The 25,843-nt window shown below is 36.5% G+C and overlaps 1 protein-coding gene across 2 annotated transcripts in view; it reads left to right on the forward strand.

Annotated features, from left to right (window-relative positions):
• The window catches only part of MRE11 (MRE11 homolog, double strand break repair nuclease), a 69,298-nt gene that overhangs the window by 15,076 nt on the left and 28,379 nt on the right, over positions 1-25,843 (forward strand). For both annotated transcript variants that reach the window (XM_061202694.1, XM_061202695.1), the window contains exons 5-13: positions 2,426-2,513; positions 3,836-3,977; positions 6,629-6,743; positions 10,739-10,924; positions 11,413-11,584; positions 13,195-13,275; positions 17,074-17,200; positions 19,791-19,891; positions 21,118-21,291. In XM_061202694.1, coding sequence (XP_061058677.1) covers positions 2,426-2,513; positions 3,836-3,977; positions 6,629-6,743; positions 10,739-10,924; positions 11,413-11,584; positions 13,195-13,275; positions 17,074-17,200; positions 19,791-19,891; positions 21,118-21,291 — 1,186 coding nt within the window. The remainder of the gene's footprint in view (positions 1-2,425; positions 2,514-3,835; positions 3,978-6,628; positions 6,744-10,738; positions 10,925-11,412; positions 11,585-13,194; positions 13,276-17,073; positions 17,201-19,790; positions 19,892-21,117; positions 21,292-25,843) is intronic.

Below are 25,843 nucleotides of genomic sequence, written 5' to 3' on the forward strand. Positions count from 1 at the left end.
ATCAGTAATTCTCAGTCCTGGGTGCACATTATCATTACCTAAGAATCTTAAAAAATACTGATGCCCTGTCTCCAGGTCAATTAATCTTTCTGAGTGTGTCTGGGACATTGGTGGATCTTCAAAGATTCCTAGAAAATTCTAACATGCAGCTAGGGTTTAGAACCACTGGCATAGATTGAAAAAGCTTGATAATGTATTGGGTTGGCCAAAAAGTGCCTTCGGTTTTTAAGTAAAAATAAAAGACACATTTTTCATTTTCACCAAGAACTTTATTGAACAATGTATTCACCCTTTTGTTCCACTACCTTCTGCCATTTTTCAGGCAACTTCATAATTCCATCTTCCAAAAACTTTTTATCTTTTTGAGCAAAGAACTGTTCCAGGTGCCTTTTACAGTCTTCCAGGGAATTGAAATTTTTTCCATTAAGAGAATTTTGTAAAGACCTAAATAAATGGAAATCCGAAGGTGCAACGTCTGGTGAAAATGGCAGATGAATCAGAACTTCCAGCCAAGCTGTAACGGTTTTTGCCTGGTCATCAAAGAAACATGCGGTCTTGTGTTATCCTGATGGAAGATTATGCGTTTTCTGTTGACTAAATCTGGATGCTTTTCGTCCAGTGCCACTTTCAATTGGTCCAGTTGGGAGTAGTACTTGTTGGAATTAATCGTTTGGTTTTCCAGAAGGAGCTCATAATAGAGGACTCCCTTCTAATCCCACCATACACACAACATCACCTTTGGATGAAGACTGGCCTTTGGTGTGGTTGGTGATGGTTCATTTCACTTGCCCCACGATCTCTTCCATTCCACATTATTGTACAGTATCCATTTTTCATTGCCCGTCACAATTTGTTTTAAAAATGGAACTTTTCATTACATTTAAGTAGAGAATCACATGCGGAAATACGGTCAAGAAGGTTTTTTTCGCTTAACTTAACGTGGAACCCAAACATCAAAGCGATGAACATAACCAAGCTGGTGCAAATGATTTTCATTGCTTGTTTTGGATATTTTGAGTATGTCGGCTATCTCCCACGTGGTATAACGTTGATTGTTCCCAGTTAATGTCTCTGTTTAATCGCTCTCAACTTCAACTGGTCTACCTGACCAGGGAGCATCGTCCAGTGAGAAATCTCCAGCACGAAACATCGCAGACCACTTTTGACACGTTCTATCAGTCACAGCACCTTCTCCACACAGTGCACAAATCTTTTTTTTGCATTTCGGTTGCGTTTTTACCTTTCTTGAAATAATAAAGCATAATATGCAGAAAATGTTGCTTTTTTTCTTCCATCTTCAGTATTAAAATGGCTACACAAACCTTCACCAGTTTTCATAAGTCTTTTTTTTTAAATGCACGCTGATATGACAGCTGTCACGTACAGTCTAACAAAATTGTTTCAAATGAAATTAAAGACAACTAAGCGCTACTAGAGCCATCTTAGGGAAAAAAACGAATGAACTTTTTTGGCCCACCCAGTGTGTTGGTGGAGTAGGGGGAATTAGTCTCATGGATTGCCATTGTACTATGAGTAAATCATACAACCTCTGTGGAGGGGAATTGGCAGTAGTTATCAAATTTACAGATGCACTCGTTCCTTTTGACCTGACAGTTTCCTTCTAGATATTTTCCTATACTCTCACAAGGGCAACTTTGTACAAGATTACTCACTGTAACAATATTTGTAAAATAAAAGGCTGGAAATAGTCTAAATGTCCATTGATAGGTAACTACTTAAACACATTATAATAATCCATGCAGTGTACAGCTAAAAAAATCACAAGGAAGCTCTTTATGTACTGATATGGAATGATTTATAAAGTATGTTAAGTGATAAAGGCAGGGGGCAGAAATCTATATTGTGCTACCATTTGTTTAAGAAGGAAGATGTATTTATTTGCTTTACAGGTATAAGATATTTTTGCACAGATACACTAGAAATTCCTAATGTTATTTGCCTCTGAGAAGAGAAGCTTGGTTACTAGGGGCAGGAGTGGGTGGGAACTTTAAGTCATCCAAGTAGTAAGTGATAGAGCTAGAATTTTTAATCTAGGTCTTTTGGATTCCAGAGTAGATGTATTTCTTCCCCTCCTGCTTCTACAAATAAAAACCTTTTATAAAGGCTTTCAAAATTTTGAAAGCCTATTTCCTATTAACCAGATATTCAAATCTTTCATACAATTCATAAGCATCATATATTTGTATGGTTTTTCTTTTAAAGTGTAGTACTTTGAGATCTTTTGAAACTTGAATTGAAATGAACTGCTGCCTTGGATTTTATTTTTTTAAAGCTCCAAACTAGTGGTCATTTGCCAGCTTAGATCATCCAGTTTGCCTATAACTATTAATTTTTTGGAGGAGGATAATGGGGGAAACAGCTTTTGTCTCTTATAGAAATTTTCTTTCTTTCTTTCTTTTTTAAGGTTTCCATGGGTGAACTACGAAGATGGCAATCTCAACATTTCAATTCCTGTGTTTAGTATTCATGGCAATCATGATGATCCTACGGGGGTAATTATTGGGTTCTTAGTTTGTTGAAATTTTAGAAACGATCAGTTTAGTTTGTCTTTGGAAAGCATTCTTTCACTTCTTCCCAGCAATTTGTAGTCAAATTGAGTCAAAAGTTCAAATTGACTTTTTATCATTCATATAAGCTTTTATACTGCTTTTTAGATAATTTTTTAAAATCTGGAATAATAAATGGCATGTGACATACACATTTATTTCATAAGTACCAAGGTTAACAATAAGTAACCAGGAGGAAGAATAAACACCTAACATTTATATAATGCTTTACAGTTTACCAAGGGCTTTTGTATCTCTTATCACATAAATCTCACCTGTAGGAAATGAGGGTTTCATGAACAGTTTTAAATCTAAATTAGATCATCTTATTTTCTGTTTGATATGAAAGTACAGACTGTCCCTAGTTTATGAGGGTTCGACCTTAGATTTTTCAACTCTACGGTGGTACGAAATGGATATACATTCAGTAGAAGTTGCACTTCGAAGTTTGAATTTTGAATATCTTTTTTGGGCTAACGATACATGGGAAGATACTTTCGTGTGATGCTGGGCAAAGGCAGCGAGGCACAGCTCCTGATCAGCCACACGGTCACGAGGGTAAACAGCTGCTACACTTAGAACCATTCTGTACTCATACAGCCATTCTGTTTTTCACTTACAGTACATTATTCAGTAAATTACACAAGATACTCCATACTTTATTGTAAAAGTATTTATACTTTTGCCCAACTGTAGGCTAATGTATGTGTTCTGTGCATGTTTAAAGTAAGCTAGGCTAAGCTATAATTTTCGGTACGTTAGGTGCTTTAACTGCATTTTCGACTTAACGGTATTTTCAGTTTACGATGGATTTATTGGGACCTAAACCCATTGTAAGTCGAGGAAGATCTTTAATAATAGGGGTCCTAAAATAATCTCAAAATATCTTTTTGTTTTATCTGGTCATTAATGTATTATAAATCACTACTTAGCTAGTCTTTTTTTTCTCACCTCTTAAGAGGTCTGCTTAATATGACAAGGCACTGATTTCATGGCTGTTTTTTTATTTTTCAGTGGACAAGACATCATAAGTTTTGATGAAATGTTAACTTTGCATGTAGCATGTTATTCCAGTCGCAGTGGGTCACTTGTAATAGAAAAAAGATAGCGAATACTTTTACTATTGTAATTTTGTTTTGAGAAGACATTATCCTAATCTAGGTTTTTGTAACTACTATATAAAATATACTTTTAATAAGTAATAATATGATATGCAGATTACTTATTTTTAGATATACATTTATATTATTTGAAAATATTTTGCATAGGCAGACGCACTCTGCGCCCTGGATATTTTAAGTTGTGCTGGATTTGTAAATCACTTTGGACGTTCAATGTCTGTGGAGAAGATAGACATTAGTCCGGTTTTGCTTCAAAAAGGAAGCACAAAAATTGCTCTATATGGCTTAGGTAAGATGGTTTTATTTTACTATTTATGTCAATACATGTTTAAATGTTTAAGCAGCTAGGAAATCAAATTCTGGAGTTAACTTTGCTGCTGTTTGGGGAAAAGTGAGGCAAATCTAATTATTCCTTATGGGTGACTTAAAAAAATGATAGAAGGTTTTGGTAGAAATTTTTTAGTATTTTATAAGCACCAATAGTCCTTGATACTTATTTTTAATAGCAGTTTTGGTGAAAAAATATTTTTCCTTTAGTATCTATTTATTGTTTATTTTTTCTTTCTTTTAGACTCAGATAAAAATCCTGAACATTAGCATTTATAGAGTAATTAGAAAAACTGAATTTTGATATCTTGGAAGTCTTTGAAAGTTCTAAAGTTTCACTGTCCAATACAGTAATCATGTAACTACTGGGCACTTGAAATGTGGCTAGTCTGAATTGAGATATGCTACAAGTATAAAATACACATCAGAGTTCAAAGACTTAGAAAAAAATGTAAAATACCTTTGGTATTTTGGGTTAAATAAAATATCTTAAAATTAATTTCACCTGTTTCTTTTACTTGTTTTAATATGGCTACTAGAAAATTAAAAATTACATATTTGGCCTGTTTTAGTGGCTCACATGATATTTTTATTAGACAGTGCTAATCTAGAGCTATCATCTACAATGCTCAGAAAATTTGCTTTATCAGCTTCACTATCTTCAATTTATTTAGTGTCCAGTAGGTAAAAGCTTGTTTGCTAGACTTTATTCCATATGAATGGAAGACTATTTTTAGAGTGCATTCAAAGGCTATTTTTTGTGTCTTCCTTGGATTAAGTTCAGTTTGATTTGTTTTATGGATGCAATAGTTTTATTGATTTTGTTGTGTATAGCGTATTATAAAAATTATACTTCCTGTTAAACCAACCTTAAAGTACCCCAAGAGAAATTGAGAAAAAATTTCATGCTGTAGCCTCTACATAGTTTTTACTATTTTTTGAGTGACTTTTGTATAATAGAAGCCTTAGAAAATCTTATTTACTTCATTTCTCTTTGTGTATGTTTTTTAAAGAATAATTATGATGGATGGTTTATTTAAATACTTTCTCTAGGAAGCTTCTCTAGGAAGCTTATAGTCTTTGCCCAATTTACATAATTTCACCAACAAGTAGAAAAGCATCGTGGTTATCTATATTTTAGAGATATGGAAAATGAGATCGAGGTATTATGTCTGATTTTGCAAGTGATAGAGCAGGAAGTGGAATATGCTTTTTTAAAAAACTGCTAACAGGTATTTTAATCACTGTAACGTTAGGGATCATATCTGCAGAAAATGGTTGATCCTCCTACTTTCAGACTAAGGACAGATCCCATTATGCCTCAGTCACTGCCAGAAGCAAACTGCTTCAGTCATCCATTTTCTCCCAAACTCTCATCTCATCCTGTTCTGTTTTCCTTAACTGGACTCTGTCTCTACCCTCCACCCCCTCCTCTCACCCCAGCTCTGTATACCCTAGAGCTCTTTTTAGTTAGCAAATTCCCTCATTTCATCAGTCTCTGAATGCTGCCTGTACTCTCCAACCCTCAGTGAAACTGACTGGCCCCTGAGGTTACTGTGTCCCATGTAGTTCTCTCATGGCCTCTTATGGGCTTGAGGGCAGAAGGGGTGGAGGGCAAGTCACTGTTCTGCTTGCTTCCTACTGACACCTCCTTTCCTGCCTGCAAACACCCTTGAAGCTAATTGCCAACTGGCTAAACTGCCTTCTCCATTCCCTCAATTTTCTTACTTGCCTACCTTCCAATTTTGTCAGTGTTCTCAGTGCTTCGACACCCAAGTAGATCAACCTTCTAATGCCCTGGATTTTTTTATGTCTTGGCTTTTTTGTTCCAGTTATATGTTCTGCATGCCACCATCTATTTCATTGGCCACACTAGGAATTCTCTTTAGAAGCTAGACCTCTTCTAGCTCTTATACTTATGTGGTGTTGGCCTTTCTTCCCAGGCCTTCCCTAATCACTCCATAAAGTAGCAACCTTGTCCTCCCAGTGATAATCCCCATCTTAGCATCCTGACTTTTTTCCCTTTTATAATATTTAAAATTGCAATTTTCATGTTTAATTGTTTTTGTTGGCCTCCTTCACTAGACTAAGGTGATCCTTTGGGGACTAGGAAGAGTTATTTAAAAGTCATTAAATTATTAAAAAGCACAGTATTTTTATTTAAAAGCATAATATACATAAGACTATTATTTTTAAATACATTTTTAATATCATCCCCTTTAATATCTCCTCCTGTGTATTTTACAATGTATTTGTTAAATCAAAAGTACATATATACTTAGAATAAATAAAGGGAGAGTGGAAAACAATATTATTAGAAATTTTAATAAGAATTTGAGCATAGAAAACTCAAATTTTTATTCCACATTTTCCAGATCTTGAAAGTATATATGCTTGACCTGGAAAACATTCTTCAAATGCAACTAACTGCTTAGCAGTTGTCAGGCATGAACCTGGAACATGTTCATTTGTAAATAATGATATCAAATTTCAAATATCTCTCTAATAGGAAAATGAAGTACTCAGAGAAGCACATAATTTAGAAGCAAAACATATTCGTTTTTTAAAACCGAGTAAGAAACCACTTTTAAAATAATGTAATATCCATTTCAGGATCCATTCCAGATGAAAGGCTCTATCGAATGTTCGTCAACAAAAAAGTAACAATGTTGAGACCAAAAGAAGATGGGAACTCTTGGTTTAACTTATTTGTGATTCATCAGAACAGGTAAAAGTAGTCTCTGAAAATTTTTGAGTCAAGTATTGAGGTTCCCCAAGTCTCTGTTTCCAAGCTTACCTATTATTTCAGTAAAATGCTCCTTATGCTTTGAAAGTTGTCAGTGCAGGATCAGGCAAGACTTCGATATGCATTGTGTGACTGCATCTTGAAATTGTTTTCAGTATATATTCATACTTACAAAGAATATTTCTAGCATATGGATAAGGTATACGAAGAACCACAAAATGAATAATCCTAAATTCAGAAAGAAGTGGAACATTACCAGTACCCTACCCCATGCCCTTCCCTGACCACATCTTTTTCCACCAACTCCAGAGGAAGCACTATCTTCAATTTTTATTTATATGTCCATAGCTTTTCTTTATTGTTTAATCACATACACATTCATTATGAGTATTTTTTATTTAGTTTTGGTATAACTGGAACACCATACTTTATATTTTGCAGTTGGCTTATTTTGTTCAACATTATGTTACTAAGATTCATCCATTTTGATGCTTAAAAGTGTAATTCATTTTCACTGATGTATACAGTTCAGCTTTCTCTCCTGTTAGTGAGTGTTTTTTGTTATTTCCAGATTTTTGCTTTTTTAAACCTTTTTGTTAGGAACATTCTTATAGATTTTTCCTGGTACATACATACAAGTGTTTTTCCAGAATATTAAATATAGCTAGATCAACTTTCTTTTGTTAGTAGTTTTAAGAAATTTAATCTGTTGGCAGGGTGTAGGTTTGATTGAAAGGAATAGAGATTTGAAGAAGCAAGATTTATTATGTGATCATTATAGTAAAAAAAGTGTGAGATGGTTAACAGTGATGATAGTGAGAGTGATATGTAAGGGACAAAGCTGAGAAGTTATTAAGGAAGAATCTAAAGGGATTTGGGGCCTGATTATATCATTTATTATTTATTGAACAGATATTTATTGACAGCAGAATACTCTGGTACTTACCCATCACTGGTACTAGGTGAAAGAAAGGCTTTAGGGGACAGTCTTATGTTGCCTTATGTATATTCTTGAATAAACAGTGTGAGTTAAAGGAGGAGCAGTCCAGAGTTTTGATATGTGTGGTCTCCATATAACAAAACTGGGAGTTTGTTCCTTCTCTTGCTGAGGGCTTTCCAGTTCTGCTACACTTTGTACTTTCCCAAGGTAGGGATAAGCCAGAAGGAACAATTATCAGCGATTCCAAGCCAGAATGAAAGTTTGGAATGGCAGCATTGGTAAGGGGAATGAGTAGTATAATGTTGGTATGGCTGGTTACTGGTGATGTTAATAATCTTGATCATTCAATTAAGGTGGTGTAGACCAGGTTTCTCCCCTGTAAAGGTCCCATTTTCTACTTTGTAATTAATAAATATTTTGGGAAAAATACATTGAGACTATGTGAACATCCTGTTTCAACTTAAACTTTTGCCCACAAATTTTAGCATCCATTGGTGGATCTTGTTTCCAGCAATTAATACTGTGGTGTTGTTTCTGATTTTTTTTTTTCCCTCATTCTTTTTATAATTATTAATTGAAATTCTTCTGTTAGGAAAATTTGTCCCTTCTCATTTATTTACTTATTCATTCTTTCATTTATTTATGTTACTGTGGACTCAAGGATATTTATTTAATTCTTTGAGTTATAATCCAATACTTTAATTTTTTGATGTTGTTGTTTTTGTTGCTCAGGTTGTTTCAACTCTGACCGTTGGGAGCTTTTTTACATTGGCTTCTATGTCCTTTCAACATACCCTCTTCCTTTTTGTTTTTTGAGCATGTCCTTAACCTTCTAGTACCACAAGATGCTCCAGGCTCATCTTGTATTTTTCTCCTCAAGCCCTGGAATCAGCCACTTTTCCAAGGAGCCCTAATTGCTTTTATTGGAGAGTGGTATTTAGAAACCCAGATATGGCCACTAAATGTGCTTATTGCTACTGTGGGTCTCTTAGCCCTCATGACTAGAGTTAAAGAAATATATGTATATTCACTAATTCATGCATACATGTCTGTATGTATACATGTGTTAAAAAAAAAAAAAAAAAAAGAAGCACGAGTTCATACTGATTTGAATCCAGCCCTACAGGATTCATTTTTGTCTTTTCTTATTTGTGACTTCTTTCTCTAACAGTTAGAAACCTCGATTGTATTATCTACGGTATGTTTACTTATTTTTTTCAATACTGGTTGACATAACAAAGTAATTTCAAAATTGCTGACCCATAGCCCTGTGAGAAACAAATTTGCCAGCTAGGGTACAGTGTTTGTATGTTATTTTAGACCTTAGCCTTACTATATCTAGTCAGAAACACCACTTTCTAAAGTTACTTCGGTCAGTTCCTTTTCCCTTACCCCTTCATTGTGGTTATAATAGTTTTTTTGTAATGCTGTTAGGTTCATTTGTCATCCTCTGCATTCTTAGGTACTTCTTTTGTTACTGTTTTCAGGGTCTTATAAAAAACAGGTTTTCTCATATTAATCGAGAATTCTGGAGCCTTTTACATTTTACTTTATTTTCCATTTGTTTCTATATGTGGACCAGTTTCTTTCTCTTTCTCCTGAGCAATTTTGTCATGCAAAATATTTCCACAAAGATGTTTTGATCAGCTTCTAGGTCACAAATCAGAGTCAGCCCACCAGCATAATCTTCCCTTTTCCAGTGCTCCATTAAAGCATAGTTACATCATGTCGTATTTGAGTTATTCTGCATTTCTTCAGTAATTGTGATAGGATCATAACGTTTTTTACATAAAAATGTTTTTTACATAAATATTCCTAGATACATGAGCTTCTCTGATTTCACTTCCTGCTCTTCCTTGCATTCATTCTGCTTAGCCACGCTGGTCTCCTTGCTGATCTTGAACTCACTGAATACATTCCCACGTCAGCACCTCTGCCATCAGCTCATCCCTCTGCCTAGGACTTTCTTCCCATGCACTCCTGGTCCCTCCTCTAAGTTCTCTGCTCATTTGTCTCCTGTCAGAGATGCCTTCCCTGACCACCCTTTGTATAGTAGCCTCCCTTTTCCATGTAATTTTTCCCTTTATTTTTCTTTATAGCACCTGTCACTACCTGACAAATTATATATATATATGTATATGTATATATGTGTGTGTGTGTGTGTGTGTGTGTATGCATATACGTAAACATATTGTATTATTGCTAATTTCCCCCACTAGAGCAAGGACTTTGTTCACTGCTATGTCTTCAGTCTCTAGAAGAGACCTGGGAAACCTGACACATAGTAGACACACAGTAAATACTTGTTCAATGAATGAATGTCAGTTGTCCTTAAGTGAATGCTGGTTGAAGTATTTGAACACTCTTACTTAAATTCTCAGTGATATAAATCAGTATTAGGGAAAACTTTTTTTTTTGTCTTCCTCTCTTTGGGTTTTCACGTATCTTTTAATAATAGCAGCTAATCTAGGTATAAAATGAGAGTTTGAAAATCACATATTCATACAATATTTTATTTAATATTGAAAACTCTCATCTCTGTGTAAGACTGACATTCTCATTATTTTTATAGTCAGTAAAAGAAACATGTTAAAAAAATGATGGGACATATTTAGAGTTTTGACTTTATTTTACAAAGCTTAGACTAAACTCACTTCCCATTTTCTGTACTCTGGTATACACTCAGACCAATTTATAGGTTTTTACTATTTTTAGAGCTCATGCTTTTCTGACTTTCCCGTAGGGGGAGTTATTCCTCTCTAAAGCCTTTCGTGATCTGCCTCTGTATGTAGAATTGACTGCTTTCTCTTTTGAGGCTTCTACTTGTCTGTGTCCTGCAAGTTTGTAAACCCTTTGAGGGCAGGAATTAGATACTGTCTTTGCATCCCCAATCCCTTGAACGTTTCTGGTGTATAGAAGGGATGTAATAAAATCTTTAGTTAATGGAGAAAGAAAGATCTATACAGACTTACTTATTATGAAGTTTTTCTATATCTCTGGACATTTATAATATTTATTTTTTAAAATCTTGGCATAGGAGTAAACACGGAAGTACTAACTTCATTCCAGAACAGTTTTTGGATGACTTCATTGATCTTGTTATCTGGGGCCATGAACATGAGTGTAAAATAGCCCCAACCAAAAATGAACAACAGCTCTTTTACGTATCACAACCTGGAAGCTCAGTGGTCACTTCTCTTTCCCCAGGAGAAGCTGTAAAGAAGTGAGTAATTATTATAGTTTTTAAATCAATTAAAAAAAATGTGCTGTGATAGTCTAACCATCTCAGAGGCTCAAGGTACTGATGATGCTGTTATTTATATGATAGATTTATTCATAAAGATTGATCATTCAATACAGTGTTACTGTTTGCCCAGACTTTAAGCTATTTTCACCAGGAGAAGATCCCAATGATATTAATGATTTTGCTGCTCATTAGGCCAATTCAAGGCTAATATTTTTATTAATTAAATTTTAAGTTAGAGTACTGTAGGGAAAATGATGTATGAAATGGATTTTATTTTGGGGAAGAAGAATGTTTAAGTTTTTTCCTGTGATACAACATTAAGATTAAATTACTAAAAACACTTTTTAAGGGTGTGATTTTTATAAATACTTTGTAGAAATTTAGAAATATGATAGTTTTGATGTGCACATTTTCCTGAGGAAGTTTACAATGTGACTATGCTTTCATTTCCCTCCTCATTTCAGACACGTTGGTTTGCTGCGTATTAAAGGAAGGAAGATGAACATGCAGAAAATTCCTCTCCACACAGTGCGGCAGTTTTTCATGGAGGATGTTGTTCTGGCTGATCATCCAGACATTTTTAACCCCGATAATCCTAAAGTAACCCAAGTCATACAAAGCTTCTGCTTGGAGAAGGTAATTCTTCTAGATAAAGGTCAGTGAGATCTACTTTAGTTGAGAGGTTATTTACCTTGAATTAAATACTTCAGTAGAGTAGAGGGAAGTCATTGTATTTGTTACATTCTCATGAAGCCTGTGAGGAACCACTGTTGTTTTATAAATGAGTTCAGTTGTATCAAATTTTTTTCTTTTTTTTTTTTTTAATAGAGACTTCACTGGCAGTCCAGTGGTTAAGACTTTGCCTTCCAGGGCAGGGGGAGCGGGTTCAATCCCTGGTCAGGGAGCTGAGATCCCACATACCTGGTGGCCAAAAAACCAAAAACATAGAACAGAAGCAATATTGTAGCAAATTCAATAAAGACTTTAAGGATGGTCCACATCAAAAAAAAAAACCCAAAAAACTAACGTCTTCCAGAGGGAGGAATGTTATAAATAGAAGAAACTTTGTTTAATTAAGCCCCTCTCCCAGATCCTTTCCTCCTTCTCAAAAACATATATGTAATCTTTTCTCTCTTTTTATTCTGATTCAATAATTTGTTCATTTTATTAATGAAAGCAGGCAGTGGCTTTGATTGGAGAATGGCAGGATGTTATGGTAGATGAGGAGAGCCTTAGCCTCTCTAATAATCTCCATTGCGCTAATAATCTCTATCACACATCCCTTTCACCCTGAAATCTCCCTCCAAATAAAATCTTAAAATGTGTGCTATGCACCTTGTCACTTCATTGTAAGTCCCATACCTCCCACCATGCAGATTGCCATCCCTAAACCACTACGGAAATTCTAGAGCCACTATGAAGTTGGGTGAATGCATTTAATAATATGGAACTTGACAGCTTAATAACATTAATTACTGACACTTATTCAGTTCTTATGCTGTATAGGCTCTTCTGCTTTGCGTTTTATTCTTATAAAAATCATGATAATGATAATGATAATTATCACTGATATTCATTGGCGGCGTATATATTCTGGACACCGTTGACAGCATTTTGCATTTAATCCACTGAACGATGCTATAGGTAGGTAGAGTCTACCATACACATTTTATAGAAAGAGGAGCTGAACCTTAGATAAAGTAACTCGCCCAGTGTCACAGCTTACTAGCAACATGTAACTCATATAACTGGAAAGTTTAAGAGTTTGCTGGTTTCAGAATGACTAGATCCAGAAGCTCAGATTAAGACTGTAGTTTTCTCTGTTTCTGTGTCTAGTTCTGTGCCACCCAGTCTGATGGTTTCTGTCTTAAGCTTCGCTATAAGGAAGGCATTTTCACGTGGTGGCCCACAGACTTACATTGTCCTTACAGCTGAAAGAATCATTTTTTCCCAGTAGTTCCAAATAAACCCCTAGCACTGAGTTTCCCTGGACTGAGGTCATGTACTTGTCCCTGAACCCAATCTCTGAGGCCAGGGAGATGGAAAATGAATGGATTGTCTTGGCCTAGTCAGGAAGCCCGGGGTCTCTCAATCTTGGCACAATTGACATTTTAGTGGGTAACACTTTGTTGTGGGAGCTTGTTCTGTGCATGGTAGGATTTTTACAAGTCCTCTCTGACCTCAACCACTAGATGCCAGCCGGTAGTACCTCTTCCCCCTAGACATGACAATATCTTTATTTTGAGATTGAAGAAATGCTTGAAAATGCAGAACGGGAACGTCTGGGAAATTCTCGACAGCCAGAGAAGCCTCTTATACGACTGCGAGTAAGTCCTCTTTAGATAAATTCAACTTTATTGATTTTCAGAGGAGAGTATTGTACAGTTTACATGGATTTTTTTGGAAAAGTACCAAAGAGAGTACGTATAGTAAAAAGAGCAGTCATCATTGGTGGAAAAAATAATAAAGCAGCCAGGATTTGATTTAATCATAGTTTCATTTTGATAGGTTTGGTGTTTTTTTTCCTCTTATTTTTCTCATTTTCTAAATAGTCTATTTTATTTGATACGTTGGCTGTGCTCTCTGACTTCATCGTTTACTGTTCCCTTCTCTCCCTCCCTTCCAGACACTTGGCCTTCTTGTAATTCCTCAGATGCATCAGACATGCTCTCACCTCCTCCAGATCTGCTCAGATGTCACCTCAGTGGTCACCTCAGTGGGCTCCAGCCTAATTAAGATTACAACCCCCATACCCTCTCTCCAACACTCCTGATTTCACTTCCCTTCTCTACTTTTTCTTTTCTTTTTTTCCCACAGCACATCCTCCTAACCTACAACACCCAATTTATTTATTTTGGTTATTGTTTGTCCTCAGTTACAAAACTATCAGCTCTGTAGAAGCACGGAACTTTGTGAATCTTCTTAACTAATGTATCCAAAGATCCCAGAACAGTTCCTGACACATAACAAGTGCTTGATAAATATGTGGAAAGAATTGATAAGTATTTGAGAGTATTAGAAAAGTCTAAGAAATTGAAGTGTTTCCTGTGCCTATAAGCCTGCTTACCTTTTCTATCATGATATATACAAACAAACAAATAACAACAGATTTTTTTTTTTTGCCCCCTGCCTTTCCCTTCTCCTAGCTCCTGCCCTTTCTGATTTTCTTTCAAAAAAATGCATTGTCTATATTGCTCATGTAATATTCTCTTCCTCAATCCACTATAATCAAGGCTCTGACCCCACCATCTCAGGTGGAAAAGATGACCTTCAATTGTCAAATCCAGTAGATTTTTGTCATCTTACTGAATCACTCTTTGGCATTCTCTACTACGAATGATGTTTGTCCCTTCCTATCTTTCAGTTAGCCCTCTGTTCAGTCTAGGCATATGGTCACCTATAGAATGACGACTCCCAAATTTTGACCTCCAGCTTAGACCTCCTTGTTGAGGTCCAAGAGTCCTTCTAAAGCCTTGTACTTAAGGGGTGCGGCCCTCAAACCAGCAACATTGGCATCACCTGGAAAATTCTTAAAAATGCAGAATCTCAGGCTCCACATTAACCCCACTGAATTACATTTTAACAAGATCCCCAAGAGATTTATATGCACATTAAAATTTGAGAAGCCCTGGGACACAGAGTGTGAAGGTAAAGAGTACATTCTAGAACCAGACTGCTTAGGTTTGCTTCTGGCTCTGCCACTAGCTATATGACCTTGAGCCACTGGATCTCTTGTCCCTTGGTTGTACTTCATAGATTTACAAGATCTAAATGAATTTAGTAATCTGGCCCCTTCTCTCTATCCCGTTGTCATTGCTGTAGCTGAGGCCTGATTCTTACTTGGCCTGTAGCCGACTGTCTGACTCTGCCTCCAGTTTCCCCCTCTCCCCACCTCTAGCCTCTCCACACTAATGCCAAGATCATCTTTGGAAAATACGATCTTGCATGTCTTTCCTGCTGAAAACAACTTAATGATTTCCTAGCTCTAACAGGAACAAATCTAAACTCTTGCATGGCATTCAGAGGGTTTATATGACCTGGTCTAAACCCACCTCTTTGCTTCTACCTCATTTCCTGCCAGCGCCTCCTAAGCTCCAGTTATACTGGACTAAAAGTTGCTGTTTTCCTAGTCCCAGTGGAGTTTATTTCACTCTTTGGAACGTTTGCCCATGCTGATCCTGTTGCATGGAATGCACTTCTCTCCTTCTTTCGTAATATCCCCTTTAACACCCACTTAAAGCTTCCCCTCTTCAAAAGAAGCCTTTCTTGACTTCCCTTCAGAGTCGTTCCTTCTTCCTTTGTGTCCTCAGTCTGCTTTGTACATACTTCTTTTTTTTTTTTTTTTTTTGAGTTTGCCAAGAAAGAGAATGGCTTTATTACATCTCACTATCAGAAGATGTAATAAAATGTTATATATATGTATATATGTAATAATATTTTATTAAATATTTTTTTAAAGTTTTTTTTTTTTGGCTGCACTGCACAGTGTACATACGTCTGACAGCACCATCACATTCTGCTTGCAATTACTTCTTTACATAGTTTATCTTCCCAGTCAGCCTGTGAATTTCTTCACAACCAAGGTGCTGTTTTACTTACGGTGGTACCCCTGGCCCTTAGCAGAGTGCCTACACATTGTGGACACTCAGTAAAGTTTGCTTAGTGAACGAGTTTTGCGACTTTTAGGAGCAGAAAATTACAAATAAAACTAGGCTGGAGTACAGTTGTTAAAAATGTCTGAAGAGTTTTGGGGAGGCCCAATAGCTTGAGCATTTGGCATTTTCTGTTTTAGAACATGGCAGCAGCTGTAGAGATGGTCTGGGTAACAGAAACATAGTTGCTTTGGGGGAACCACATAGTTCTCTTTATCAGGGCAGAAGGTCCCATGTTCCTCATCTATGTCTGCCTGATACCATTAGAACCAACCAGACTTAAATTGAAAATTGGCATTCCTTTTTCTAAACACACTAAATTATTAATTCATTAAGGAAACAAAAGAACAAATATTTTCACGTAAGTAGTATTCCAGAAGTACATTGTGTTGGCTAGAGGACGCTCACTGATTCACTAATGCAGTGAACAAATGTATGTTGAGTACCTTCTTTCTGCATGCTGGTGGCCGGGGAGGAGGGCCACAGCGATGGTAAAATAGACGAGGGTTACAGGAGGTGGAGGTGTGAGGAGAGACACAAGAAACAAATACCGAATACATGAACAAAATCTTAGCTAGTGCTAAGTGTGATGAAGAGTGGGGTGGAGGTTAGGAGTAATCTGGAAAGGCTGGTGATGTGGTACAATGCTGATTCCCCGAGCATACTTCGAGAACAGCTAGTTTAGGAGAACGATTATATCTCTTAGAAAGAGATGTAGTATTTTTCTTTGTAAAGAGCTTGGTACCACTATAGACTTCTTTAGAAAGAGCCTGCCTTGAGAGCAATTATTAGTTCTTTTATAAATAGAAACAGTCGGCCCTCTGTACCTGCACTTCCACATCCACGGATATGGAGGGCTGATTGAACTCCACCATTTTATAATAAGGGACTTGAGCATCCACAGATTTTGGTGTTCTTAGGGATCCTGGAACCAATCCCCCGTGAATACTGAGGGATGACTGTACTGTGTTTTGAAGGAAGGTGATCATTTCTCAAAGCTCACAGACTAGCTTCTTTTCCTCCATGGATTTTCCCAGCATTTATTTTTGTCTAGTGTAAAAGCTTATCCCTACATGATAGACCAATTAACAAATGCATCTGGGGCCAGCATTTTGTTTTGGTAGAGAATCTCCTTCTGTTTTAAAAGTTTAAAAAAATTTGTTTAGAAATTTCACATCCTTTTCAGATGATATTCCTGGTACCTAGACTGCTAATTTTATCATGGGGAGATGTAATTTTCTGACATTGTGGGAATTCTTACTGTATCTTGATTCCATCAGACAATGTTCTGCGTAAGCGTAAACCTTTGAAGTTTTATTTTCTCAGTAGAATAAATGGTATAACATCATAATGATCTTTAAAATGAATTGTGGAACATTAACATATTAACTTAAAAGTATTACACATAAACATGAATACTGAAATTGGTGATCTGTTGTTCCCTAGCCTTCATAGCTTATTCTGTATTTCCAGGTGGACTATAGTGGAGGCTTTGAACCGTTCAGTGTTCTTCGCTTTAGCCAGAAATTTGTGGACCGGGTAGCTAATCCAAAAGATGTTATCCATTTTTTCAGGCGTAGAGAGCAAAAGGAAGACACGGGTAAGCTAGTTATCTTTACAAATTAAAAAATGCTCTTATAGGCTTCACATATATCAATCTCTAGTAAAAGTATAAAACAATAAAACAATAATGGAAAATGTTTTATTATGATTCTTTCTAATATCTCAGACAAATAAACTGATAGTTGGAATAATTAAATCTCTTCTAAAAATTAGATAGTGATCATTTGTAAACTTGTGGATATCAATAAAGAAATGAAGCCTTTCGTAGTTTTTTTAAAACGTGCTGCTGATTAACAACACACTTTAGAGATAAAGTGTTTAAATATCTATTATTTACTATACATTATTAATGTTCAGAGAACATACTCTCAAATTTTGCAGGGCTAAATATTCCAACTTTACAGTGTACAGTGATTTAAGAAGACTCCAGTCTTTTGAAATAAGAGGTGTCCCAGAATATTAAAAAGATATGTACTTAAGGGCTTAAGTTTGATGTTTCTGATGATCAGATAATTAATTTCCAATTAAAGTTCATAAAAACTAATTGCCCTTATTTTAGCATTTATCAAAAACAGGTCATCTGACTGAAACAGTGCTTCTTCTTAAGAAGTATTGGTCCTTTTAAATACAGAGGCTCATCTCCTTAGAGCTATCGAGTCAGAATTTTCATAGAAAAATACGGCCCTTGTTTACATGTACGCTACCTTGATTTTTATTAACCCCGATTTAATGGGCTTCTGTTTTTCATAGTGAAATTGTGATCACAATGGTGTGTGCTGTTAATTCAGCCTGAAACAGTCATTTGGATATTTAAATGGAGCTCATAGAATACTGTTTTAGGGGGGAAAAATCCATATCAGAGAATGATATTTTTATGCTATGAATTTTAGCTAGTTACTTACTGATGGTGATTTACTTTAATTGTCCATCCTTATCAATTCCTTGAATTTTTGGGGTGTAGCATTTGTGAGAATGTGGAGTATAGAACCTAGTACCTTATGTTACTTGAGTTTCATCCATTGTCAGTTTTGTTCTGATGATCCCTTTTTTGTTTAAACATTAATTGCTGAATGGAAACAATGACCCTTTTGTATATCTTATTGAAAGCATGAAATTGTTTGTTGTTTTGGCCAGCTCTGCTACTTTAACTACATGTGTGACATCATGCAAATTACTTAATCTCTGATGTTTTGTTTTCTTGTCTACAAAATCAGGATAATAACTGTGCCTGCCTCACGGGATTGTTGTGAGGATCAGATGATATACTGTGTGTAAATGGTCTTAACATAGTGTCTGGCATAGTAGAATATAGTAATCATATTTATGAAGTAATATTAATTCTCCTGTCTTGAAATTCAAAAAAGATTTCTATTCACTTGTCCTCACCACTTTGTAAGAGGCACACTGAACTTTGTGCCTCTTTACCCTCTAAGCCATTGCATAAACTTTTCCCTCTGCCTAAAATACTTTTTCTTTTTCCTTTTTTGCTTAGTATGTCTTATTCATTCTGCAAGTCTTTTTTTTTTTTTTTTTTAATTAATTTATTTATTTGTTTTTATTTTTGGCTGCGCCGGGTCTTAGTCATGGCACGCGGGATCTTTGTTGTAGCATGCAGGATCTTCAGTTGCGGCATGCAGACTTCTTAGTTGCAGTGCAAGTCTTGAGTCAAATGATAACTGCGTTTGCTATCTGCATGTTATTTTCAGCCTTCTTTGAGACGAATTAATTTATTTCTTCTCTGAGTGTCATATATTCTGTTCTTACCTCTGTTGTAGCACTTACCATCTTGTATTGTAATCATTTGCTATTATGGGCGGCATCCTGTCATTTTATCATTGTGTTTTCCACACCAGGTCACACATGTGCTAGACAGTTAATATTCATTTCCCTGACAAAGGTTATGAGCAGAGCACCTACTGGACCCTATGCTTTTTGACTTCTTGCCCAGTATTCTTTTTATTCTGTACCTGCTGTTTTTTGAGACAGCCATCCTGCCTAGGAATACAGCAAATGTGCTTTAAACCTACTTCCCATTTGTCTCACAGAATATTAAAAAGATACGTGTTTAATGGCCAAGATTTAATTAAATTAATAATTTTTGCTGTTTCATCAAGGACATTCTTATGTGAAACTGGCTTTTTGTTTTGTCTTGTTTTGAACTGTGAGTACGAAGTGATGACTCTCAGTAGTACTCAGAGACACTGCCTTGACTCGTCCCAAGGCACCGGCAGTTTTACCCATGACTGCTTTTGTGTCATCAGTGCAAATGTCAATACGGTGGAAGAGATAAATAACGTCTTAGTATTATTATGAAAGTACATTTGACCTTAAGCCCCCTGAACCAGTATGGGGGACTCCCAGAGATCTGTGGACCACTCTGTGAGAACAGCTCCAAGAGACATACTACTTGGAGATTTGGAAAAGAAATACAGACCTTGGGGAAACGACTCTAGATATTAGCAAAAATGACATGTTTTTGCCTCAAAATTTACTGGGTTGAGCAAACTGACAGTTGATAAAGTTTGGCCATACCTCCTTCACTGACAGCAACCTTCAGTGAGTTTGGGCACTTTAACATTAAAAGAGAAACTGCTACTTTTTTTTTTTCATGGACTTCTTTTTTCTAGGAGAAGAGATCAACTTTGGGAAGTTCATCACAAAACCTTCAGAAGGAACAACTCTAAGGGTAGAAGACCTTGTGAAACAGTATTTTCAAACCGCAGAGAAGGTAATTTCTTAGTTACAGTTCTCAGTTTGGATAATGGCTATCTTATAATAACAGATTTTAATTTAAGATATGTGTAATAGATAGTTTAAACAAAATGAATCCTCAGAATGTCTCCATGAAGTAAGCCGGGTAACAATTACATTCATTTATAGTTAATATGTATCAAGAAAAATAAGTGCTTAATTAATGTCAGTCATTAATATTGTTATTATTGTGGCTGTTATTGTCAATGCTGTTATCCTCTTTCTTTTTATCGCTACTACCTAAGTCTGAATCCAGGATTTAATTTTCTTGCATCTGGATGTAATTTCAGAGTTACTTTATTAATAAGCCACTGGATGGTGAAGCTATTCTTATTTTTGTGGGTATATGCCCCTTTGAGATCCTCTGGTTGTATTAGCTTCCTATAGGTGCTGGAATAAATGTCCACAAACTTAGTGGTTTAAAACAACACAGGTTTATTACCTTACAGTTTTGTAGGTCAGAAACCAGACACTGGTCTCACTGGACAAAAACTGAGGTGTTGTCAAGGCTGTGTTCCTTTCTGGAAGCTGTAGGGAAGATTCCATTTCCTCATCTTCTCCAGCTTCTGGAGGTACCTGTGTTTCTTGGCTCTGGGCTCCCTTCTTCCATCTTCAAAGCAAGCAACGCTGGATCTGTCTGGCCATCATTTCCCCGGATACTTCTCTGTGACTCCCTTCTTCGGCCTCCCTCTTCTATTTTCAAGGATGCTTGTGATTACACTGGGCCCACCTGGATAGTCCCTGATAATCTCCCAGTTTTGTAGCCAGCTGCTTAGCAACCTTAATTCCATCTGTAACCTTAATTCTCCTTTGCCATGTAACATATTCACAGGTCCCAGAGATTAGGATGTGGACATCTTTAGGGGCCATTTTTCTGCCTACCACACTGGTTAACCTGCTCTCTTAGTCATCAGCTGCTATTTCTGGACTCTATGTCCCAGCCTCTCAGGCCTCTGCATTTTCACCAGTCCTGTACTCTACTCCTGTTTCTTGTTTTTACTTTGCTTTTTCTGGCCCTTAGTATTTATCAATAGGCTTAATTACCGTCCATTGATTTATTTTGCTTTGCTTTGTTTTCCCTCCAATAACTAGATAACTTTTTTGTCTTTTTCTCTGGTAAAATTATTCTGTAATTTTCCTTGCTTATACAGAATTGTTTTGTAAGGAAGATGCTGCATCCAGTGATTTATATGTCTCTTACAGAACGTGCAGCTCTCACTTCTAACAGAAAGGGGAATGGGTGAAGCAGTACAAGAATTTGTGGACAAGGAAGAAAAAGATGCCATAGAGGAATTAGTGAAATATCAGTTGGAAAAAACACAGCGATTTCTTAAAGAACGTCATACTGATGCCCTAGAGGATAAAATCGATGAAGAGGTGAGTAACTAATTTGGGGTGGAAAATCTATTATTTAGATAGTCTCTCCTTAAGAGTAGCTCTACGTTTCTTTCTGGTAAATCACTAATTAACTTCACTGATTTGTTTAGTTTCCTCATCTATAAATTGAGATCATAAAGTGAGGATTAAATTAGAAAATGTCTAATAAGTGTCTAGAACACAGTCTCAAATATGATTGATACCCAGTGAATGTTAGTTTTGTTCCCCATAGCTAGTATCTTCTCTTGAAGATCATGAAAGTGCTTTAAAATGAACTTCATAGGGCGAAAATGTCTGCTTATTTCAATTTTTTATTAAGTTTTGATTGAGATTTTGAATTTCACCTAGGAAATGCAGTCCCTCTGTGCATAAAAGCAGAGGAAAAGCTCTTTAGATTTGACTACATAAAATTTCTAAAAGTTTGCCTGTCAAATTGTCAAAAAACAAAATTAGAAGGTATCGACATGGAGAAAATATTCGTATGTGGGCAGAACAAAAGGTTAATATTCTTACTATATTAAAGGGCTCTTATTAATCTTAAGAATATTAAACATTTCAATAGAATAATGAACAGAGGACCTGAATAGGTGGTTCACAAAAGAAATATAAATGGCTAATAGGCATATGAAACTGGTATTTAACCTAGGATAATCAAAGAAGCTCAAATTAAATGTATTTTTTATCTGTCAAAGTGGCAACAATTTGAGAAAGATATTTAGTACTCTACTGGTAGGAGTATCAGAGTTTGAATAGCTGCACTGAAAAGCATTTTTGCCTTCTTAAGCATGTCAAGAAGCTTAAGATTTGTCCTTTAACTCAGCCCTGGGAGATTTTCCTAAGACAATAATGAGATAGAGATTAGAATGGCGAGTAATTTCTGTCAGTGTTATCTGCAGTGGGGAAAAGTTGGAAATGTTTTGGTAAAATAAATATTGGCACATACATAGTATGGAATACTATGTGGCTATTAAAAATTACACTTTTGAAGAACATGGAAAAGTATTTTCAGTGTTAAGTGGGAAAAGAATTCCAAAGAGGTAAAACTATACACAATGTGATCCCAGTTATTTTTATTTTATATGTGAGTGGGTGCATGTATGCAAAGAATGGAAGAAGATATTCCAAACATTATCAGTGGTTATGCTCAGGTAGTGGGATTTTAGGGGATCGTTTTCTGTATTTTCCAAATTCCCTCTAAGCAGAAGAACAAAATGTTATTTTTAAAACTCATTCCCTTTTACTTTTATTTTTGTGCTTTTAGTCATTTAACATGCTTCTTTTAAAGCCTTATGGTGTCAACTAATGTACAACCAGTAATATTAAATGCCAGGTGCTTTCACAGGGAAGGCAGATAATCCACACTCTAAAACTACTTACTCTGTGGCTCTGGATGTGTTAGGTTTGTAAATTTTTAGCATGGGTGGATTTGTCAGTCAAGTGCCATAAATATAACATGACCATACCCCCTAAATGTCAAATGCAAAACTGTAAAACTCCTAGGAGATAACATAGGAGAAAACCTAGATGACCTTGTATATGGTGATGACTTTTTAGATTCAACATCAAAAGCACGATTCAGGAAAGAAGTAATTGATAAGCTAGACTACATTGAAATTAAAAACTTTTGCTCTGCAAAAGACAACATGAAGAGAATGAGAAGACACGCCACAGACTGGGAGAAGATAGTTGCAAAAGACACGTTTGATGAGGGATTATTATCTAAAATATACAAAAACTCTTAAAATGCAACAATAAGAAAATTTAAAAATCCAATTAAAAAATGGGCAAAAGACCTTACCAGACCAAGGAAGGTAGTCAGTTGGCAAGTAAGCATATGAAAAGATTCTCTACATCTTATGTCATTAGGGAAATGCAAATTAAAACAAGGAGATATGCCACTACATACCTGTCAGAACGGCCAAATTCCAGAGCACCGACAACACCACATGCTGGTGAGGATGTGGTGCAGCAGGAACTCTTAGATTGCGAGTGGGAATGCAAAGTGGTGCAGTCACTTTGAAAGGCAGTTTGTCAGTTTCTTATAAAAGTAAACATACTCTTCCCATACTCTCCAGCAGTCGTGCTCCTTGGTATCTACCCAAGGAGTTGAAAACTTATGTCTAAACACAAACCTGCACATGATATTTATAGCAGCTTTATTCATAATTGCCAAAACTTGGAAGCAACACAGATGTACTTCAGTAGGTAAATGAATAAGTAAACTGTGAAACATCTAGACAAGGGAATATTATTCTGTGCTAAAAAGAAATGACCTATCAAGCCATTAAAAGACATGGAGGAACCTTAAGTGACTATCACCAACTGAAAGAAGCCAATCTGAAAAAGTAACTTAATGTATGATTCCTGCTATGTAACATTCTAGAAAAGGTAAAACTATGGACATAGTACAAAAATCAGTGGTTGGGCAGGGATGGGATAAGGGGATGAAAAGGTGGATTCACAGAGGATTTTTAGAACAGTAAAACTACTCTGTATCAAACTGTAATGGTGGGTTATACATGTATACATGTCATTATACATTTGTCCAAACTCATAGAATGTACACCACCAAGAGTGAACCTTAAGGAGTTTAGGTGATATGGAGTATGGAGTGTCAGTATCGGTTCATCAGTTATAACAACTGTACAGTTCTGGTGGGGGATGTTGATATTAACAGGGGAGGCTGTGCATGTATGGGACAGGGCTATATGGGAAATCTCTGTGCCTTCCTTTTAATTTTGCTGTGAACCCAAGCTGCTCTAAAAAAGTAAATAAATAAAACAAACAAACCCTCCTTCCCACCCTCCACTCCCCAAAATGATCATCCACACCTGGAGTGACATCATGACTTTTGAGAGAGAGAGAGAGAGAGAGAGTGTGTGTGTGTGGGGGGGGGGGGGGGGGTGTGTGTAGCATGGTGGCTAAGAGTATGGACTATAGACCAAATGACCTTACTCGCTATGGAACCGTCAGTGAAGTATTTAACCTCTCTGTGCCTCAGTTTCCTCATCTATGAAATGGGGATAATAGAACTTCATTCAAGGTTGTTGTGAGGATTAAAAGAATACATGTAAGCCCTCAGTACACTGGCACATAATGCCTGCTCGGTATTTTTACTCTGACGCTCATTTCTCTTCTGTGAATGACTCAGTGCTTTTGATATATCACATGCCACCTCGAGCACTGTTACATGCTGTGCCGTCTTTAAAAAAATATATTATTCCTGTATTTTTCCCCTTCTACTGAATCTTAACAAACTTGCTGCTATTTCTTTCAACAAGACTCGGGAGCCTAGATCCTATTTCCCTTTCGCTGTTATTCTGTTTCTTTTTTCCTCTTTTATAGCAGAATTGCTTCACAGAGTTTTCTGTATTTGCTGCCCAGATTCTTCGCCTTCATTTTTCTCTTAAATCCATCTATTCAGGGGTTTCCACCCCCTCATTCCAGTGAATTTACTCTTGTCAAAGCACCAATGACCTCCAGTGCTAAATCCATTGTCCGTTCTCCATCTTAAATCTCACTTGACCTCTTCTTAAAACCTTTTTTCCATTGGCTTTTAGGGCTCCATACTCTTCTGGTTTTCTTCCCAGCTCATTGTATGTGTATTCTCAATCTCTGTTGTTGATTCCTCTCACCTCTCCAGCCTCTTAAGTTGGAGTCTCCAGAACTCAGTCCTTGGACCCCTTCTTCATCTACATATTCCTTTTGTATTGTCACCCAGCTTCCTGGCTTTAAATACTGTCATCTGGTGATGACTTTTCAAAAGTCTAGCCCAAACCTCTCCTCTCAACTCAAGACTTATGTAGCCAACAACCTGCTAGACCTTCCACTTGGATGTTTAATAGACCTCTCCAACTTCCAACATTCCCAGTCTGAATTGCTGAAGCTTAGCCCCTGCTCTACCTGTAGGGTTCTAGTGGAAGCACTAGTCTTTCATTTGCTCAAGTGATAAACCTTGAAGTTATCCTTGACTCCTCTTTTTCTGTCACCTATATCCTGTCTGGAAATCCTTTAACTCTACCTTCAGAATATATTACAGAATGTGACTATTTCTCACCACCTTCATCTCTATCAGTGGTCCAAGGCCTGGCCATTTCTCACCTAGATTACTCCTGTGGCCTCCACACTGGTCTCCCTGTTTCTGTCTGAGCTTTTCTTCCACACTCTGTTCTGTCCTCAGCTCAGCTGGGCTGTTGGTGATCGTAACATAGTTTAGATGAAGTCACTCCTGCCTAAAAACAAAAGTCCTTACAGTTGCTCCCAAGGCCTTACTCAATGTGGTTTCTGTTACTTCTTCATCCTTATGTCTGCTCCAGCCCAGCGACCTCCTTACTGTTTCTTAAACATACCATGCTTCTGCCCCAGTGCCTTTGCATATATTCTTTCCTTTGACTGGAATGATTTTCCCCAGTTATTTGCAAGGTTCATTCCCTACCTTTTAAAATCTTTGCTACCTTCTTGCTTTGCTACTTTCTCCGTGAGGCCTTTGATGATCATCCTGTAGCCTCTCCTCAGCACTCTCTGTCCCTCTTCCTGCATTACTTTTCTCTGA

Source organism: Eubalaena glacialis, chromosome 10 (assembly GCF_028564815.1).
Source record: "Eubalaena glacialis isolate mEubGla1 chromosome 10, mEubGla1.1.hap2.+ XY, whole genome shotgun sequence".
NCBI classification, from domain to species: Eukaryota; Metazoa; Chordata; class Mammalia; order Artiodactyla; family Balaenidae; genus Eubalaena; species Eubalaena glacialis.